Source organism: Podarcis liolepis (assembly GCF_965112155.1).
Source record: "Podarcis liolepis genome assembly, chromosome: 7".
In the NCBI taxonomy this organism is placed as follows: domain Eukaryota; kingdom Metazoa; phylum Chordata; class Lepidosauria; order Squamata; family Lacertidae; genus Podarcis; species Podarcis liolepis.
Genome location: NC_139561.1, coordinates 88,023,841 through 88,045,091, shown reverse-complemented (window position 1 = coordinate 88,045,091; position 21,251 = coordinate 88,023,841). Strand labels below are relative to the sequence as shown.

Below are 21,251 nucleotides of genomic sequence, written 5' to 3'. Positions count from 1 at the left end.
AGAGCAGAATATGTGCAAACGTTCGCTGGATAAAGCTAGTTGGCTTTTCCAGAAAGCAGGCAGAGAAATGCTTTGTGTGTATTTTCTTTTTTGCCCTCTCTCATGAAACCGATGAAGCTGAATGTTGAAGGATTCAGTGCCGATGAAATAAAGCAAACCTTTTTCAGAAGCCGAACATCTAGCATGGCTTCCACTTGAGTGCAGCCAATTGGAAGCTGCGCCTTGGTTTTCAAACCGTTTTCGGAGTCGAACGGACTCCTGGAACAGATTAAGTTCGAGAACTTAATGTATTATTGTATAGTAATGTAACAGTGGAGGGAAGTGGGTGGCGCTGTGGGTTAAACCACAGAACCTAGGGCTTGCTGATCATAAGGTCGGCGGTTCGAATCACCGCAACGGGGTGAGCTCCCGTTGCTCGGTCCCTGCTTCTGCCAACCTAGTAGTTCAAAAGCACGTCAAAGTGCAGGTAGATAAATAGGTACCGCTCCGGTGGGAAGGTAAACAGCATTTCTGTGCACTGCTCTGGTTCGCCAGAAGCGGCTTAGTCATGCTGGCCACATGACCCGGAAGCTGTACGCCGGCTCCCTCGGCCAGTAAAGCGAGATGATTGCAGCAACCCCAGAGTCATCAGCGACTGGACCTAACGGTCAGGGGTCCCTTTACCTTTAATGTAACAGTACTTTTTCCCTCCATTCTCACTCACTCTTGTCTTCCTCCCCCCCCATCTTTTTATAAATGAAATTTTTAAAATAGAATATTTATAATAATATAGGTAGAAGAGCAGTGTCAGAATAAAAAGTTGTCCATGGCTCTCATCCTGGATTGTCATGATCAGTCATGCTGGCGGATAGAGGATTCGACCACATCCTTTCGTGGCGCAAAACTGAGGTTACAGTTTAGGGAACCTACCATAGACACAGATAGTGAGGTTACAGTTTAGGGAACCTGTGGTTAAAAAAAAATCTGCTTTTTTTTCTGCTGGTGACCTGTTGCTTCTTCTTCTGCTGCTGCCTAGAACTTGTTGGGACGAGACGCTTTTCTTGTGCAAAGGGCAGCTAATTTCTCTTTCCAAACCCAGGACCACAGGATCTACTCGGGTGGTTGGAAGACAAGAACAACATTGATGCAAGAAGAGTTTGCCTCCAAGTAGCCTTTTTATTTCGAGAAAGGCAGGCCCTTCGTATCAGACAAAGGAAGCACCTTTCTATCAAATCAGACTGTCTAACTCAGCATTGTCTTGCGTGGCGAACCTTTTCCCGACTGGGGGCTGCATTTCCTTCTAGGGAACCTTCTGGGAACCACGTTCCCGTTGGCTGGGTGGTGTCAAAAGTGGGCAGAGCAACACACATAAATGTAGGCCGTAGCTGTCAACTTACAGATTTGAAAATAAGGGACCAGCAGCCTCAAAAATAATGGCTCAGCAGCCCAAATAAGGGATTTTCAAAGCACAGGTATGTTCAACTTCTGAGCCCCTCCGAGCCAAAGGCAGAAAGCCCAGCCAGCAGCCAAACGAAGCCTCAAGCGGTGGTTCCCACAGCGCAGCGACCCGGCAAAGGGGATGCAGCAAGGAAAACCACCGTCACCTCTCTGCTGGGAAGCGCTGAGCAAAGGCGCGTCCCCAGGCAACACGGCCGATTTGATCGGCACAAGGCATGCAAGCTCCACCCCCTAGTCGTTCTTAGACTCCTTATTGGGTGAGCAACGCAGCCAAGCAACACAGTTGGAGCCTCCCTCCTCCCTGGCCGGCAGAGAGGGAGGGAGAGGAGCTGCTTCCTTTGAAACCCGGGAAATTTAAGGGACATCATCAATAAGGGACAGCAGCGGGACACAGCGCTGGGATAAGGGGCTTTCTTGCCAAATAAGAGACAGTTGACAGCTATGTTGTAGGCTAGTTTCTGTAAATGCTCACATGCCCCTGTCCTTTCTACATACAGACAAGCAGGAGGCAAGATCAGGGTTCAAGGGCACATTCCAGCCAGGCAAAAAACACCTGGGGTGCAAAGAAGGTCCTTTAGGAGGAGTTCCAAGGGCCACATAAAGAGATATGGGGGCCACATTAGGCCCCAAGGCTCCATGACTATTCTCTATCTATCTATCTATCTATCTATTCTCACTGGCAGTGACTTTCCAGGGTCTCCAGATTCTTTCCTATCACTTTCATAGAACTGTAGAGTTGGGAGGGATCCCAAGGTCATCTAGTTCAACCCCAGTCCAACTTTGTACCTGACTGTTTTTAAACTGGGGATACAGCTGGATTAAATGTTGGACCTTCCCTCGTGCAAAGCACAGGCTCTGCCCCAGTTATGTTTCCTTCTGAGGCCATCATCCACACCACACATTTAAAGCGCTATGATACCGCTTTAAACAGCCATGGCTTCCCCCAAAGAATGATGGGAGATGTAGTTCATTAAGGGTGCCGAGGGCTGTTAGGAGACCCCTCATTCCCCTTCACAGAACTATAATTCCCAGAGCATCAGTCCCTCTTTGCAGGGACCTCTGGGAATTGTAGCTTGTTGAGGGGAATAGGGGGCCTCCTAACAACTTTCAGCGCCCTCCATAAACTACAGCTCCCAGAATTCTTTTGGTGGGAGACAGCTTAAAAGTGTTTTGTAGCGGTTTCAATTTATGTTGTGTACATGTATTATTTTCAATGCACATTGGCATTACTGAGATGCAGGAAAACAGAGCCTCCAAGCAACTTATCTGCAGGAAAAGACTGTGCCCTCCTGCCTCCTCAAGAGCCAAAACTAGGATGTGAAAATAAATCAATATTGAGATTATTTGTGCAAGGTGCGGCTGTTTGCAGGAAAAACACATTTAAAATTCGATTATATTGATATTTGAGTGTGGGCAACGGTCTTCCAGCAGATGTGGTGTGGATATTATAGATTTACTGATAACATGTTATCTAGTTGCTGTGTTGGACAACATTAATAGGTACTAATTTAATACCCACGCCATGGCATATTAATTAAGCTCACTTCATGAATATTAACAATCCCGTGGTGATTAAACGTTATCTGTTTATAATCAACCTCTTTAATTTAGAATGCTTTTAATGAGGCGCTGCCGCTATTGCGGAAAAAAAAAGTAGTATTAATCATACGGAGCACGTATGATATAATAAAACCGCCCATGAACGTAAGAGGCTGATTTGGGCGCGATTTCCCTGAGGTGAGGGAAGGTGGGGCCGAGCCCACTCGCGCATGCGCGCCGAGATAAAAACCCAACCCTTGCCGCTCCTCTGAGCGACAGAAGCGCGAGGGCCGAGCAGAGGCGGAGCGTAGAAGAGCCAATCGGGCGGCTGGGTGGGTGTGGCCACCAAACGCGCGTGCGCAAAAAGCCCTCCCGTTGGCCTTCCCGAGCGGCCGCTCTTTTAAATAAGAAAGGAGTGGGCGGGTCCCGCTTTTGTTTTTGTTGTGATTGTGGGCGGGTTTGCCACCGCCCCGCCCTCTTCATAAAGAAAAATCCTTGCAGGGATGCGCATGCGCTCCGTGGTAGAGGGGGGCGTGTCGGAGAGGGCGGCCGTGCGCAGGCGCAGCGGCTCCTCTGGGCAGCGGCGGCGCCCGCGCGTCGTCAGTTGGGTCAGTGCCGCCGCCTCGCACGGAGCTGGGCGCTCCTTCTCCCTCACACGGAAGCCGCTCGCTCCGCGCCGAAGCTCCCCCGCCCCGAAGCGGATAGTATGGTGGATTACCACGCTGCCGGGCAACCCTCTTATCAGTACGGCGGCAACGGGCCGGGCATCGGCGACTACATGGCTCAAGAGGACGACTGGGACAGGGACCTCCTGCTCGACCCAGCCTGGGAGAAGCAGCAGCGCAAGGTGAGCCCGGAGGAGGCGCCTCCCCGCTTCCCTCCTCAGCTGCGGAGAAACGGAAAAAGAGAGGGGCGAGGGTTCCTCTGGGCATGTGCAGAGTGCTACTCCCTTGGCCCCTTCTCTCTCTCTTACCTCAGGGCTGGGGGGGGGGAGAAACAGCCTTAAAAATAAAAAAGAGGGGCGAGGGGTCCTCTGGGCTTGTGCAGAGTGCTGCTCCCTTGGCCCCTTCTCTCTCTCTTACCTCAGGGCTGGGGGGGGAGAACCTTAAAAACAAATAGAGAGAGGCGAGGGTTCCTCTGGGCATGGGCAGAGTGCCGCTCCCTTGGCCCCTTCTCTCTCTCTTGCCTCAGGGCTGGGGGGAGAACCTTAAAAACAAATAGAGAGAGGCGAGGGTTCCTCTGGGCATGGGCAGAGTGCCGCTCCCTTGGCCCCTTCTCTCTCTCTCTTACCTCAGGACTGGGGGGGAGACACAGCCTTAAAAATAAAAAAGAGGGGCGAGGGTTCCTCTGGGCATGTGCAGAGTGCTGCTCCCTTGGGCCTCTTCTCTCTCCTTTACCTTAGGACTGGAATTATTATTATTATTATTAGGTGGTCTCATGCACTCCCTCGTCGTCCCCGGGGGCTCGTGTGTGTGTGCGCGCGCGTGTCTGTGTGAATCCGTGCAAGTTTAATTTTTTTTAAACGGGAGAAAACTAAAGCTCCAGAAAAGGAGGTCGCGGGGGGGCGGAGAGAAGCTTGCAAGTCTTGAGTTAGGAGAACGTGGCGCGATCCTGAGTGGGGGTTTTCCCGTAGGTGGTGGTTCTTCCCCGCGTTGGGCGAGCAAAAAAAAAATTAAAATTGTTTCCGAGGGTGGGGTAGGAATGGGGATCGGGAAAGAGGCTTCCACGGCCTGGCCTGGAGCAGCGATCTTCAGCCTTTGCAGACACCAGGAGATCCGCCTTTAACCCGAGCGTGCATTTTGGGGGAGCCATTTCTCCACCTCCCTTGACATACCTTTGCATGGTGGCAGTGCTCCTGTTGTGGCTTAGAGAAGGCAGAAGTGTGAAAGGTTTGTGGGGGGGAGGTAAGAAATTGGGGGGACCAGTGGGTTTTGATGGGGTGTGCTGGGATCAGCGGTGGAGGCGGCAGCAAGATTACACACTGGAGGGCATCTATATAATAACAACGCCAATAGTAATTATTATTTGTGGCTTACCATTTTGCTCTGGCCTTGAGGAACTTACCTTTCCCTTCTGTTCCTCCCCTGCCTGTCTTCCTTTTTAGTTTGTGTAGCCCTGGCGGTAAGGCCAGTCTCTCTCTGTGTGTGTGTGTGTGTGTGTGTGTGTGTTTTAATTGCCCTGAGCTGCTTTGGGAGACAATGGCTGTCTGCGTGTTATTTATTGTAATCTCGCTTTCCAAAGTGCACCAGGTGTTGTACAGATAATAATAAAAAAATGCACTTAGCTTTGAGTCCTGTGTGAGCTTTTGGCTGCGTGTGCCGTTCCTTTGCGGGTGGTGGTGGGGATAATATGGTGGGGAGAGGGGTTTTCAGTGCCCTGGATCTTGGCTCTCAAGGGGGTGTGATAATGTTGTGATGTGAGGGTTGGAGGAGGCGGAGAGGGGTACATTTGGGGTGCAGGGGTTCCTTGCCAGCGGGGTGATGGTGGACAAAGGGCAGCCCTGGGTGGGGATAGGAGCACCAACGAGGACTGTGATAGGGATACAGAGAGCCCGTGCTTACTCTGATCTGCCAAACAGTGGTTCTGAATCTGGATTCGGTGTGTGGCGGTGTTCAGTGGATCCTGGGGGTGGAAGTGAAATTGCACGATCTAGGAATATGACAAAGCACACCAAAGGTGAGGTGTAAGCTAGATTATCAGAGGGCCTGTTTTGCCCTGGGCAGTCTTAGATGTGTATAGTTCTGTGCAGGTCTACTCTGAAGCAATCCATTGAGACTTTCCCCCTGTTGCAGGACTGCAGTCGCCTTGTATTGAGCAGCAGGTGGACGATTGTGGGTGGCAGATAGGTGTTACCGGACTGAGACTTCTGGGTGTGGGGTTTGTTGGCTTAGGGGTCTGGCAGTGTGCTTCGTGAGGTGTGGGTTCTGGACAGGAGAAACCCAGGGGGCTGCATTTTGGGGGCATAAATTCAGGAGGGACTGGAAATGACTAGGGCACCAGCACCTGCTGACCCTGGTTCTGATGACGTGGAGGACGTTATTTCGCGGGGATACCTTTCTATTTCATGTTGGGGTGGCAGTGGCAGAGTTCTTGGGAGGAGAGAAGGGAGCAAATTGTTGGCCGGGGTGGTGGTGAGGTCTGTGGGGTGCTGCTGCCTGCGATGGAGAGTTGGGAGGGCCGGTGTGGGCCTAGAGAAGAGGGCACACAGGTTGCAGCTTAGTCACTGTTCAAGGTGGCTGGAGTTTGCTTATGGAAATGTTGATGGAGGTGGGGGGGGTGAGCAGGGAGTGGTAGGAAGAGGAGGAGAAGCAGTGCTGGGTGGGGCAGCTTAACTTGCCTGGTGAAGAGCACGTGTTGCCAGCCATCCCTCTCCCAGCATTCTCCCTTGATTGATTCATCCTGCAGAGGGGGATGGGGAAGAGCCGCTGGAAGGAATGACTGCTGCTTCCCGCCCCCTGCCCCCCCCCAATCCCTCTTCCCTCCTCAGCTGCTGGGGAAGCGCTTTTTAATTACAAACTGGCTCACCACAGAAAACCCCCCTGGGAGATCTGGGCTGCTAAGTTAGCATCCCCATACATCACACACCATTTTTATGGGTGATGTGTATGTTCTCTTCCCTTGGAGCAGTTCTCTCCCCACACCCCAGACTGGGGTGGCTTGGCCATTAAATGCTGCAAAAGAAAGGGAAGTTCTGCCTTGTATAAGGGTTTTCCACCCACTGCCCCCTTTCTCTCGCCCCCCCCCCACTCCCCGCCTCCATCCTAATGTGTCTGGACTCTATTAGATTGGAAGCCTGCGGCCAAGGACTGTTCTTTTCCAAAAAATGTGCAGCATTTAGACATTTTAGGGCCTTCATAAATTAATGACAACAGCGCAAACATTTGCTGCCTCGGGCATTGCTCATAGATGATTGGTAAATTTAATTCCCCTGCCCCCCTGTAGTTAAAAGCCACTTCATTGCGTGGTTTTATTGGACAAGTCCAACAAGTCCAGCCCTTGAAAGCCAGGCCTTCAGTTTCTCCTACTGTTGTTAGCCAGCTCCCTGAGGTCAGCTGTCATGTCCAGTAGCACTGACTTGCATTGATTGTGCCAGCCCCCCCCCCCCCCGTCATACTGGGCTGCCAGGGTTTCTGCTCTCATATCTGCAGCTTGTGATGTGGAAATAGTCGTAGGGGCAGACTGAATTCCCCAGCTGCCTGCACTGTTTAACTGTAGCAAATCCCTCTGCAGTTTGCTCAGTGTTAAAGCCATGTGCTTTGTGTGTGGCAAAGGCTTACATTAACAGACAGCCTCGTTTATTGCTTTACGGATCCTCCCCACCACCACCTTGTGCCTCTCAGATCTGAGAAGCGCCCGCGTGTGCACAATGTCTACAACCTCTGTCAATTGCATAGTACTGTATGTGTGTTTCAATCGCAGGAGTAGCTAACATGTGTCCAGACCACTGGCCATGCTGGCTGGAGTTGAAAGAAGTCTGTTGTCTTTCAGCGTAGTCGGTCCTGTTCTAGAGGAAAAAGTCTGCTGCATCTGGGAGAAAAGAGTTGGGAACTAGGGTGTATTTGGTTCTGCTCTTTCCACGATGCTCTTGCCCAGGCACCCCCTCCTTTTACAATAATACTAACCTACCTTGCAGGGTCGTTGTAAGCATTGCTAGAACGAATGTGTGCTAATACTCCAGAAGCACTTTACTGTATATAATATCATTTACTGTTACAATTATTGGGAGGGAATACACAAGGGTGCTTTCTAAAAAGCCGTATCTTTATACCGATCAATAGCAGCTGTGTGGCGATTTCATTTTCCAATAACCTCTTTTTTTTTTTACCGGACTTAACCCTCAAGCTTCTGGTCCAGCCTTCCTCCTTCCAAGCTGCGGTGGCCAGCGTTCCTCACTTTTGTCTTCAACCTCAAGTCATGTAGAATTTCTATTATAAAATCCTAGTTACCTTGCTGAGTGCTAGAAGGGGGAAATCTCCCCCTCTTCCCCGCCAGTCCCCAGCACCTGCGAAATTACTCCGAGACTTTGGAAGAATATCCTGGCTGTTGCGGACGTTGCGTTTATATCGTCCAGCAGAGCATTTGTGCTCTGGATTTGAATGGCAAGCGCTGGTGGGCCATCTGCTATTTAGTTTAATTATCTTAATTGCACGCTGTCTTAAGGCTCAGCTAAGAACAGCAGAGCCAAATTCAAGGAGGCATGGGACTCTGTGCCGGCTCTGAGTTGGCAGGAGGAAAGTCCTTGCGGGAATATATTTTTTCTGAATAGAATGAGCATGTGTTGCTCAAATACATGCAACAAGCCTTCAAGACCCTCCCCGCATGCTCCGCTCCTCAGCCTCCCCTCCCCTCAGAAATATCTGGGCTGAAATCAAGATACCAGAGAGTAGTAGCCACTAGACTTAATGGCACGGCTTGCTGTGTGAGAGCCAAGCTAATGACTTTCCCATGTCTCTGGCATATTTGCGGCCTGGAGGGAATGTGTATGTGTCTTTCCGAAAGCCTGTTCACGTAACAGTTGCTGGGGGAGGAAAAGGTGCGGCCTCTTAAACGCTGAACGGTAGCATCGCGCTCCTCCCACTACACCTGGCGACACAGGCTTTGAATCAACCTTGTCACTGTGACGTTGCACCTGAGCTATTTTTATGGGGCAGGCACGGCCAAGAGCAAAGCATGGCAGGCAGCATATGGCTTCCACGCCAGAGGAAGGGCTTTCAAGGTGTCGTCGCACAGATGATCTATTCCTTTCTCCGCCTTCTTTCCCTCCCCGGAATGGAAAACCTAGGTTGAAATTTGCACACGTTCAGCTGTACACACTTGGCAAATGAAAAAAGAAAGTTGAAAAGTAAAATAAAATGGAGGCAGAAAGGGGGTGGGAGTCTGGGAAAAATTTTTTTCCGTTCTCCCACCTGCCAATGGGTTGTGATCATAAAGGATTTGGGCTTTAGGTGCGATCCCTGGAATATAACCCCCACGTCAGTTGCAGGTTTATTGTAATTTCTTCCTCTGTGGTACCATTTCAGGCTGAAAATTGATGGGTTAAGTTTCATGTTGGAATGCTTGTTCGCAGGAAATTCCCCATGCACATTTTTTTAAAAACATGCATGTAGGGGTGTTGTAAGGAGGCTTGACTATGAAAACTTGATATGTTCGTTTGCTTCATGTAAAGGGCTTTCAAGACATGTGTCCCCACCCTTTACTCACCTGCAAAGTGCTGCACTGCAGCATTCTGATACTTGTATAAATGAGCTCTCTTTTCCCCTCCTCCAATAAGCTGGTGCCTTGAACTACAACTCCCATCAGCTGTGCTGCCTGGTGCTATTGGTAGCAGTTGTTGTCCGGAACATCAGGACACCAGGTATGAACCGGGGGAAACCGATATGAGCTGCTCCTCTCTTTGTTTTTCCGAGGAAATTCTCAACAAGCAACTGAGCCATAATAGCCTTCTCCCTCCCATCCTTGGTCTGGGACAGATTAAAGAAAAAGGGGTGTGTTGGGTCTGTTGCCACATTCAGGCCATGTTCAGAGCTTGGAATGTCAGCGAGGAGCCCAAGCCATAACTTGGCATTTGCATAGGAGTTTATTTATTACCCTCATATTGCAGGTTGGAGGAGCAGGGTGGGGGTGGTTTGTCTAAGGCCCTGCAGTGAAGTACAAGCTGGGTTGGGCTTTGAACTGGAGAGATCCTGACTCCTAGTCCCTCTGCGGCTTTCCGTTTTTCTCCTGAGCCTTTCCGCCCGGCCGAGGCTCCTTGGCGACTTCCTGAATTGCCCTGACGTGAGCAAACCGAGCCTCCCCTTTGTGAACCGGATGCACAGTTAGGTAGCCATCTGGAATCGATTGTCCATAGCCATTTCAGTCCTGCTGGGCTGTAGCTCTGCACCATGTTGCTCCCGGGCCCCTGAACTCTTGTTCAAACATTGTTATGGCAAAAGTGTTTGGCCAGAGAGACTCCTACTGCTTCTGTGCTGATCGCACTTTGATAAACATCCTTTAAGTCACATTCTCAACCAAAGCTCAGATTTATTCTGTTAAAAAAAAACAACAACCACCAAAACTGCTCTGGTTTTGTGCTTGGAAGTGGAAAATCTGACTTTCTTTCCTCGCTTGGCTGAAAGATGGGGGAACGTCAAACTTGTAATGGTCACTTTTACCCCAAATGCAGAGGAAACTGGTTATTCCACCCCCCACAAGATGACAATTTTACTTTTCTTTTTTTTTTACAGGCCCCAAACTTAGAGGTTTAGCTGTATTTGAGATTTGGAGCTTACTTTGGAAGCAAAAGGTGTATGATGCGTTCTGCTGCAAATTCTGGGTTATGTTGCTTTTTTCAGAGACAAATGGGCACCTTTCTTAGGGCAGCATGAAAGAGCGATCTGGGAATGCCGAGTCCACGAAGGTCAAGGGAGGGTGTGCGTCGCCACCCTATCAATTTCTGTACGTCAAACACTAGTGCCAATATTTGAACAGCGGGTGACATTCCTGTGTCGTGTGGCTTCCTGTTGCTTGTGGTTAGGCACGCAATATCTTCAAGTGTATAGGAGTCATTAGTTTAAGGTGTGCTGGATTTGGACAATTCAGCCCTGTTTCTGTGTGTTGATTGCTTCATATTGACAAAGGTAGCTACTGTTTGAAAGGGTTGCACAAGGCCTGCAGCCCTTTTACGTTCTCCAGAAATGATCTTAATGTGGTTTGCAGATTTATTCTGTACTAAAGAACTGTGCAAGTGGGGCGCGGGTGGCGATGTGAGTTAAACCACAGAGCCTAGGACTTGCCGATCAGAAGGTCGGCGGTTCGAATCCCTGCAACAGGGTGAGCTCCCATTGCTCCTGTCAACCTAGCAGTTCGAAAGCACACCAGTGCAAGTAGATGAATAGGTACCACTCTGGTGGGAAGGTAAACGGTGTTTCCGTGCGTTGCTCTGGTTCGCCAGAAGCGGCTTAGTCCTGCTGGCCACATGACCCGGAAGCTGTACACCGGCTCCCTCGGCCAGTAAAGCGAGATGAGCGCCGCAACCCCAGAGTCGGTCACGACTGGACCTAATAGTCAGGGGTCCCTTTACCTTTACCTTAAAGAACTGTGCAAAGTTTCTTGTCCTCAAAAGGTACGGCGGGAGAACGGCTGTTGATGAAGGTTCACAAACATTTGTTTAAAAACCATCACTGATTTCAAAACTTGTAAGACGATTTGAAGGGCCGATTGGTGGTCTTTAACCAGCCTTGCAAATATGCCTCCCAAAGTTACTAGCCTGCTAGAAGCTGATAGTGGAGGGATGGAGGAGATCTGCATTGCTATGCTGGGTGTGTGAAGGAGGGTTTTGTCTCTCTCTCTGTCTCTCTAGCAGCCCCGCTTGGTTTCTGTGTTGAGCCGAGAGGAAGGATGGAGTTCTGCATCTCAGCCATGCCAGCCCACTCGCCCAGCTGCATGCCTGTGGCTGCCCGGCAGGTCCTTAGATACTTCTGATTGTTGTGTTTAATTTCTGAAGAGGTTGTTAGTTCTTGAGAGTGGAGGATTCCTTCTCCCCTCTGCCTTGGACATTGCAGAACACAGCAGGTAGACATTGTAACACTTCCCAACACTGAATTATTGCTGAGTTGATATGAAACAGTTTCTGGCGCAGTTTAGGAGCAGCAAGACGCCACATTGTAGAGAGGAGAAATGCAAGTTTGTATCTCCTTTGGCGCACAACTTTGGGAAATCCGCTGCAGTTTACTAACGTAAAGGGCGTTAGTTTTGTTTGGAAATCTGGCAGAGGTGTGATCAGGTTGTGCCTTGTGAGCAATCCTGGGGTGTTGGTGTTTGCCTACCCTTCTGCTCCCATTTTCTTGAGCTTTTCAAGGCCACAGGAAGGCAGAGCTTGTGCTGCCGATGCCAGTGTTCAAAATCAGCGTTTTGCTGCTGGCGTGGGTCCAGTTGCGACTACATGGAGATTTACGTGTGCTAGGTTGGCAACCTTTTCCTGTGAGACCTATTACAGTCGTTAAGAGTCGTCAACAGGCTCATCTCAGCTACCTGCCAATCTCCCATTCCCACCACCCTTCTGAGTAATACCCCTCCCCACCTTCTCACTATATAGAAGGATCTGGCAACTTCTGTTTCAGTGTATCTGAAGAAGTGTGCATGCACACGAAAGCTCATACCAAGAACTAACTTAGTTGGTCTTTAAGGTGCTACTGGAAGGAATTTTTTTATTTTGACTATGGCAGACCAACACGGCTACCTATCTGTAACTGGATCCTTAGTCCATCGTTAATGCCATTTCCATTTCCGCTGTCTGTGCTTCCCTTTCTTGCACTGGGACAAGTGAATTGTTGTAAGAGCTATCTACAGTCGAGAAATGCGGCTGAGATATTAGAATCACAGAATTATAGCATTGGAAGGGACGCTGAGGGTCATTTAGTCCAACCCCCTGGTGAATAGATATTCCATTGTGGCGACCGACAGCAACCTAGATTTCAAGGTGCCATTTTAGCTTATATACCCAAGTTTAACCCTGCCCGATGCTATTCCTGGCTTCCATGTTGCCATCCCAGGTTTCAGTTCAGGGGGTGAAGTCCTCCGGATATTGGACTCCATCTCCCATCATCCAGCATGGAATTATTGGAGACCATGAACACTTGCCACAGGTTCCCCATCACTCCCGACTTGAATTCAGTGGGCCAGGCAAGCTGGGTTTGTTCTGGTGCAAACAGACTGGTTGGGGGGCAGTTGCCATTCACCCCCAAAGCAAAGGTGGGTAGCAAATGGCACATTGTGTATACCAGGGATGTCCCTTGCCTTTGACCCCCCCCCCCAAAATGGAACTCCCCCCAAAAGCTTATCAACCCCTAAAAAAACGGGGCTCTTCTCCCCTTAAAAAGCCCAACAACTTTGAGCTGAACCCCAAATAGCAGTTCTTGGTCCCAGGACATTTTAACCAGCTTCTGGCAAGCTCTGTGAAGCCAATGACCCTTTTAAATGGTTCAGTCTTCTCCTGAAACATAACAGGGTACGATGTCTTGAAGGATCTCCCCCAGGCGATGGTTTAAACTTGCTCATGGTATCTTCTGGAGTGAGGGGGGGGCAGTGAGGTGCTGGAGTTCTGAAAATGGCCGTGTAAAGTCACTTTGGGAAGTTGTGTGTCCACTTGTGAGGTTTGCAAGCTGTGTGCGGCTGTTACGTGTCTGGTTCTCAGGGAAAGTGCGGGGGGGGGGAGTGGGTCTGCGCTGGAATGTGAGCTATGCACAGTTTCAATAGCATTGTGCGACTGTTTGCATCTTCTGTGTTGTCCTACCGAGACTGTTGCAAATAAACAAAAGCCGGTCTGCATTCCAGCTTTGTGTTTTCCCGAACTTCCCAATCTTGGAAGCTTTTCTGTAAGGAAAGGGGACAAAAGGAGTGACTGCTTGCTGGTTGTACCTTGCTAGGAAAAACGCTGGCTTCTCATGCGTACTAACCTTTCTCCTCCCCCCCCCCCCGCCCTTCCTCTTGCAAGGCAACGGCCGTAAATTGTCCTTGTACGTCGGAGGATCTGCTTCCAAGTTTCTGGTGGTTTGGAAGCCATAGCCAAGCACTGCATGAAAAGCTTTTCTTTTTCCCTGAGCCGGTTGGACGGGCAAGCAGATGAATCATCTCTTATTAGCTTGCCTATGTAACAAATCATGATTTAAATTTCACTCGATTGGAGCACATCCAGAAAACCAAGTTGTCCCGACTGAGGCGAGTTGCATATGAGCGTCTCTTGGGTTGCCAAGTTACACCAGGGCTCACTCGGCCCTAGAGCGTCCGGTCGAAGAGGTCTGTGGTTAAATAGCTGCCTTGTCTAACAGTTTGAGAGTCGGCTCTCTGTCGCTTACCCCTTTGCTGCATGCTGACAAGCCACATTAAAGCATTTTGCCAGATGAAGATGAGTGTGCGTGCAGGATTTCTACAAGAATAGATTAAAGGGATGTAAACAATTGGTTCCAAGGGAGCTGAAACCTGCACAAAGAGAAGACTTACCGGAGCTATGAGTTTATGGCCTTGTTGAAAGTAAAAAATCACTAGCCTTTTTGATTACTTGTTACTTAGGTGCAGTGTTAGAAATTAGCTAGGTGCCAGGTGCGTTTTGCGACTAGATTGGGTTCCATTGCGACCAGGTTGGCAATGGACATCTCCACCTGGCTGGCTCTTCTTCCAGCTTTCTTCAGCAGATCAGCAGAAGAGCTTATTTATTACATTTATATCTCACCTTTTTCTGCAAGAGGTTCAGCCCTCTCCTACAACGGCCCTGCAAGGTAGGTGAGGAGGCTGTGACGGACTCCGAGGTCGTCCAGTGAGCTTCGTGACCGAGTGGGGATTCGACCCCTGATCTCCCAAGTCCTAGTCCGGCACCCTAACCATTACACCACGTTGGCTTCCTGGAGCCCTTCTGCTATGGGGCAGCTCTGTAAATTAAGCAGTTAAATAATTATAGGGAACACAAAATGTCACCTAGAGAAGGAAGTGAAATATTTTCCCTTTTATTTATTCTCTATTGTTTTTATTTGATGTTTTAATGTGCTGTGAACTGCTTTGCACATCACAGGCTTGCTTTTTGGAGAGACTGCTTCTCCTTGGCGATATGTCATTGTGCACATGCAATGTTGAAAGGTCTGGAAACTTGCGGGAGGGGCCTGTGCTGTGGGTCTCCCCCCCCCCCTTAAAATTGGCACCATTATGATTGGTTTCACCCATGTTCCTTTGAGGGCCTTTTTACATTACAGCCATACCGTGGGATGAACCTACGGAAAACAACAAGGGCTGTCACATGGGAAAAGGGTAGCAAAATTGTGGTGGGACCCAATTGCAACACATCAAGTTTTGCCTGATCTTCTGTGGGTTATTCTAACTCCACACCGGCCAGGGGCTGTTCACAAGCCAGGACAAACAAATTCATCCGGTGCAGGAGAGAAAGCAATTAATCCAAATGGTCTAATAGAAATGCCAATGGATTTGGAGTAATTAGGCCTTCATTGGCGAAATCTGTTGCAATTTCTTAAATGACTGGTTACAATGGTAACTGTCCTTTATCGTCCTGCACCCAAGTCCATGGGGAGGGGGAGGCAACACTTGCAAACCGGTGAGTGTTACACATATTCTCCATCCCCGAAGTTATACGACAAGGGTAGGCAAACTAAGGCCCAGGGGCTGGATCCGGCCCAATCGCCTTCTCAACCCAGCCTGCGGATGGTCCGGGAATCAGTGTGTTTTTACATGAGTAGAAGGTGTCCTTTTATTTAAAATGCATCTCTGGGTTATTTGTGGGGCCTGCCTGGTGTTTTTACATGAGCAGAAGGTGTGCTTTTATTTAAAATGCATCTCTGGGGCATAGGAATTCATTCTCCCCCCCCCCCAAATATAGGGACAGTGAGGGACAGTGGACCAGCCCCCTGCTGAAAAAGTTAGCTCACCTCTGTTATACGAGATCCAGTGCAGTGTAGTGGTTAGGCGGTCAGACAAGGATCTGGAAGACGAGGGTTCAAATCCCCACACGACCATGAAGCTCACCGGGTGACCTTGGGGCCTACCTCAAAGGGTTGCTGTGGGGAATTAAATGAGGAGGAGGAGGGGGAAATCCCGTGTTGTATTTTGAGGTCCTTGGAGAAGAAGGTGAACTATCGATACAACAAATAAGTAAAAGCAGAGGTTGGATGGCTGTCTGTCATGGATGCTTCAGCCGAGATTCTTGCATTGCAGGGGGTTTGGACTAGATGACCCCTGGGTCGCTGGTCCAACTCCGTGGTTGTATGATTCTATGAAAATCAGGATTATTTTAGGACTGTTGCAGAGAAGTCTACCTACTCTGGTCAGACCTCACCTGGAGTACTGTGTCCAGTGCTGGGCACCACAGTTCAAGAAGGACACTGACAAACTGGAACGTGTCCAGAGGAGGGCAACCAAAATGGTCAAAGGCCTGGAAACGATGCCTTATGAGGAACGGCTAAGGGAGCTGGGCATGTTTAGCCTGGAGAAGAGGAGGTTAAGGGGTGATATGATAGCCATGTTCAAATATATAAAAGGATGTCACATAGAGGAGGGAGAAAGGTTGTTTTCTGCTGCTCCAGAGAAGCGGACACGGAGCAATGGATCCAAACTACAAGAAAGAAGATTCCACCTAAACGTTAGGAAGAACTTCCTGACAGTAAGAGCTGTTCGACAGTGGAATTTGCTGCCAAGGAGTGTGGTGGAGTCTCCTCCTTTGGAGGTCTTTAAGCAGAGGCTTGACAACCATATGGCAGGAGTGCTCTGATGGTGTTTCCTGCTTGGCAGGGGGTTGGACTCGATGGCCCTTGTGGTCTCTTCCAGCTCTATGATTCTATGATTCTCCTCTTCCTCTCATCCCTTGCGACATGCCAAACTCTTGGAAGTTGCAAACTGGGATATCCATGGCTAGGCCAATATTTCAGATAAGTCTGCAGAATTGACTAGCCTATTTTCTTCAATTTCCCCCTTTTAAAGGAATTTCTGGCCTGAAACCAGATCCAGCTCCCCCCCCCCTCTTTTGACAAAAAGGGCTTCCTCCCCCGAGATGATTAACCCACCGCAGGCGAGTGGGTTACTCCCAATGCTACTTGTGACCAGGGCTCACCCTCAGAGAAAGTAGTAGAAATTGTTTAAGGATTACACAAGTTTTCCATCCTGCCCCCCCCCCCGGAGGAGGCTGCTGTGAGTGGGCTGTCCCAGCGCAGCCGCCCTCTTTAGTCATTTCCTTAATTTCAATGGCATTCCGCATTTTCCAGCGTGACTTCGAAAGAGCCCTTCTCTCCGAGTTTCTCCCTAGCTCCTCGCCGTATACTGGTGCGCTGCTTCGCCGTAGTAATTCGAGAGGTGCCAAAAGATATACAGCTGCCACATACATTGGGAGTGGAAAATGCCCCTCCTCCTGCTCAACTTCTATTTTTTTCCCCTATTTCTTTTCTTTGGCTCTTTCAGTTGGATGCCTGCTTCCTCTCCATATAAGGAGAGGGCTGCGAACATGAAAAGCCACATTCGTTCACAGGACAGGTAGAGCAACTTCTTACACAAAGATCAGATATTTCGCTTTTTGAATACTCCCTCTGTTCCGAGAGCCTTTTGTTTCGTTTTTTTGAAAGCTCTCATCTCCTACTCCTTTGCCTCGTATTCAGATATCTTGTTGCAGCGGGGGAAGAAAGCCAAAACCCAAAAGTTGAAGTGTGTGTGTGTGTGTGTGTGTGTGTGTGTGTGAAGTGGACTAATGCCAACAAACCAGAGTGACCCAATCCGTCTGCTTCTCTTCCTTCAGTCCCACAATTAGGAACTTGGTTCTCTAGGCTTGACGGTTCAGTTTCGCAGCCCTAAGAACATAGGAAGAGCCTTCTGGATGAGGCCAATGGCCCGTTAGTCCAGCACCCTCTTCTCCCAGTGGCCAACCAAGATGCCTGTGGAAAACCGGCCAGCAGGATCCGAGCACAAGAGGAATTCTCTCCTCCTGTGGTTTCCAGCAACTGGTACTCGGAGAACCATTGCTGCGGATCATAGCCATCCTGGCTAATAGCCATTGATAGTCTCCTCCTCCTCCTCCATGAATCCGTCCAATCCTCTTTTTCCCCTTTTTTATTTCATAGTTTATAGTTTTTATTTCATTTTAATACACCCCATACAAAAAGAAAATATGAAGATACACAAGTATCCATCACCTCCTAACAACTAAAAAAAGAAGAAAATAATAATAAACAGCACCACCACCAATACATTAAATTCACACCAATACATTAAATAGTGGTTAAGAGCAGTGGACTCGTAATCTGGTGAACCGGGTTCGCTTCCCTGCTCCTCCACATGCAGCTGCTGGGTGACCTCAGGCAAGTCACACTTCTCTGAAGTCTCTCAGCCCCACTCACCTCACAGAGTGTTTGTTGTGGGGGAGGAAGGGAAAGGAGATTGTTAGCCGCTTTGAGTCCCTAGGGTGGTGATAAAGCGGGATATCAAATCCAAACTCTTCTTCTTCTTCCTCTTCTGATGTAATGTCCAATCCTCTTTTAAAGCCACCCCAAGTAAAGAATGCAGGGTGTGGAAGATGTGGGGAAGTCCAGTAGATCATGAAAAATTGTTTTGGAAAGATGAATATTTTTTTTTGTAATTCTTTCTTTTTTTCTTTCTGTAAAGTCGCTTTTGTCGTGTTACCGATTATGTATTTGAGCCTGGAAAAAAGCAATAAAAAATATTATATAAAAAAATAAAGTAAAAATAAAGCCACCCCAAGTTGGCAGCCATCCATGTCTCCCATTTGAAGGAAGCAGCGCTCGGAAATAAAATAATTTGTGAAGCAGACTTTGACCCCGTTGTTTGCGCCAAGGGTGCAACCTGGAAGCATTCAAAGAATCAGGAAGTACAAGATCTGCCGGATCCGGGACCAGCGAGACTCGGCCTTTAGGCCTTATTTGGTTAGATGGATGGATACTGCTTGCTGAAAGAGTTGTGGGAACTGAATCACTGGCTCAAGTATACCCTTGCTCTGTTCTTTCCTCTGGTTAGGTGGGATGCTTCAGTCATCTGGATCCCAGATACCCCTGAAGCCAATTCATTTTGGGGTGAACAACGGGGGTGGGGTGGGGCGGTCCCAGCCACAGATGAACATGATAATCATTCCTTGGCCCTCACCTGCGGGCAAAGTCATCTGTGAGCCTAAGACTGCAGCTACCCATTACCCCAAAGAGGCAACTGCCCACGAAAACAGCATCTGTGTGCCTCGTTCTTCCCTCTCTCCCGGCTGCACAACATTCATTGCAACCTGCCCCATGTCTTAACGATGTGCATCCCTCCCCCACATTATCCAGTGATGTGGGGCAGCTGAAATAGTGTTGTGATTCTGTTAAGTGCACGCACTTGCCATTTTGGTGTTAGCCGCCTCTTTCCAACCTCAGACTTGCCTCCTTTCATCCCAGGCTCATATCCCAGGTTCAGATGAACCTGTATTCGGCCCCATGTCCACATGTTGTGTCCCTGCCGCATCTCTGCAACCTTCCCCTTGTCCCTCGGGTGGCTTCAGAGATGAGGGCTGTGGGGCAACAACACAGGCGGCAGGTGATCAGGCTGGGGAAAAATATCCAGCCAGCAGAGGCTCGCTGTGTTATTACATTTTTTATCTTGATCTTCCCCTGGGGAGTATATCGTTCTCTCCTCCCATGTTATCCTCACTTAACACCTTGTGACGGAGATTAACCCCTTTCCCCAGGATGATTAAACAGGCTGTCCTTGCATTTTCCATATCTAGATGTGAATGGACTCGTGTTCAGTTTTAAATGGTTTGTGTGCTCCCTGCCCCTCTAGTTTGACATGGTACGTTGCAGGCTAAGCGAGGATCCAGAGTCCTGCCTACTCTTCCATGCTTGCAGCTCTTTGCATGCCCTGAAAGCTGCTCCTGAGACCCCAGGAGACCCTCCAGAGACGATTACCTCCAGCAAAACACCTGTAGGCAGCCTTCACCAGCCCTGGCGCGTGCCCTCAAAGTGCTTCAGACTACAACTCCCATCAGTCCCGGCCAGGACAGCTAAATCAGTAGCTGCGGTTGGCGACTTCTGTATTTTACCCTGTGAACCGTCGTGAGATCTTACGATGAAGGGCAGTATATAAATCTTAACAAATTAAAGAAATAAAATAAAATCTAAAAGTTTCATTTTGTATGTCATTAAATCAGCGGTGGGGTCATGCAGGTGCCTGAGATAAGGTTTTTGCCTCCCTGCCTCATTTAACACAGCGGCAGAGCAGTCCCACAGCAACTTGCAGGCTCTTTGTTGTATGTGGCCCACTCATAGCGGAAGAGGGATTCTGACCATGAATCACTATGATGGGGAAAGAGTGAATTCTTAGAGCAGAAGCTCTCTTGGGCTTGCAACCCTGGCCTTTCTTCAGCGTGGGGCTTAGAAGGCTTCTGTGGTCATGGAAGGAGATGGGGAAAGAGTGTCTGGGGCAGGGGTCAGCAGACTTTTTCAGCAGGGGGCCGGTCCACTGTCCCTCAGACCTTGTGGGGGGGGCGGACTACATTTTGTTTTTTAAAAAAAACATATTTATTGAAGTTTCCAATAGTAATACAATCAAAAATTCAAAAGGAAAAAAGAGAAAAAAGAAAAATAACAAAAGTACCAAAAATAAAAATAATTAAAAACACATAAAATTTCCGTTACTTATTTTCCCTTAACTTATTTTCCCAGACCTCCTCATACCTCCCTTTTTTGTATTCCGATTCAAATTGTTTATTCAACAAATCCTTATCAATAAATTTTAACCTGTTTCTAATTTTGTAGTGCTGTATCTTTACATTCTCTCTTTCATCGATTCATTTTTAGTTAATCCTTTAATATATTTTAACCAAAACCACATTAATTCCTTTTTCCAAGATCTTAGGGGCTGGACTACATTTTGAAGGGAAAAAAAACGAACGAATTCCTGTGCCCCACAAATAACCCAGAGATGCAGTTTAAATAAAAGGACACATTCTACTCATGTAAAAACACGCTGATTCCTGGACCGTCCGCAGGCTGGATTTAGAAGGTGATTGGGCCGGATCTGGCCCCCGGGCCTTAGTTTGCCTACCCATGGTCTAGGGCATAGGTGGGCAACTTGCTATCCCTGTCTGCCAATGATGATGATGATGATGATGATACACATGGCCCCCAGTGCCTCCTGAAGCTGCCCCAGTCTTCTATCATTTCTGTTTGCTTCTTTATTTTTCTTGGCTTTTAAAGGTGTATTCCACTTATTTGATAAAATTATATACACACAAACATATGGTTCCACCTCTCCCCCCCCCCAACGCCTGGCCGGGGGTGGTGGTGGGAGGAGGCGGCTTTTTCCCCTACCTGTCTGAGAACCAATTGCATACACAGCGTAGAAAGTCAGAAAGGAATCGCTTCCACTTGCTTTCCAAAACAAGTACCTGTCCTGGTCTGTTGCACTAAAACACTCCTCCCTTGTCAGTAGACCTCCATCGGGTTGGGTGTTCTAATCTGAAGTAGTGCCGTTTGTGTTCTAGGTTAGTTAGTTTTGGAAACGGTTGGGCTCTGCAACCTCCAAGGGAATAGCGTCCTCAACAGAGGAAAAAAGAAAAAGCTTGCCCAATCCTGACCTAGGAGTTGATCTCCTCTTACATACAGCGCTGAAAGGGGAGAGGTCTGCCCAAGCACCTGCATGGATGTGGCCCAATGCATCCCCGGGCCAGTGCACAATTCGTGCGGTGCCATATGATCATTGCAGGAAACTTAAGGAATTGCTTCCTGTTGTGCGTTGGGGCTGCAGCGGAATAGAAAAGAGAGTGAAAT

At 48.8% G+C, this 21,251-nt stretch overlaps 1 protein-coding gene across 4 annotated transcripts in view; it reads left to right on the top strand.

The window, feature by feature from the left end:
- The first annotated feature begins 3,500 nt into the window (after positions 1–3,500).
- ACTN4 (actinin alpha 4) overlaps positions 3,501–21,251 on the top strand; it is a 134,585-nt gene continuing 116,834 nt past the window's right edge. For 2 of the 4 annotated variants that reach the window (XM_083515800.1, XM_083515798.1), the window contains exon 1: positions 3,549–3,823. In XM_083515800.1, coding sequence (XP_083371926.1) covers positions 3,683–3,823 — 141 coding nt within the window. In that variant the 5' untranslated portion in view covers positions 3,549–3,682. Of the gene's footprint in view, positions 3,824–21,251 lie in introns of all 4 variants that reach the window. The other 2 variants (XM_083515797.1, XM_083515799.1) reach the window with 2 other exon arrangements.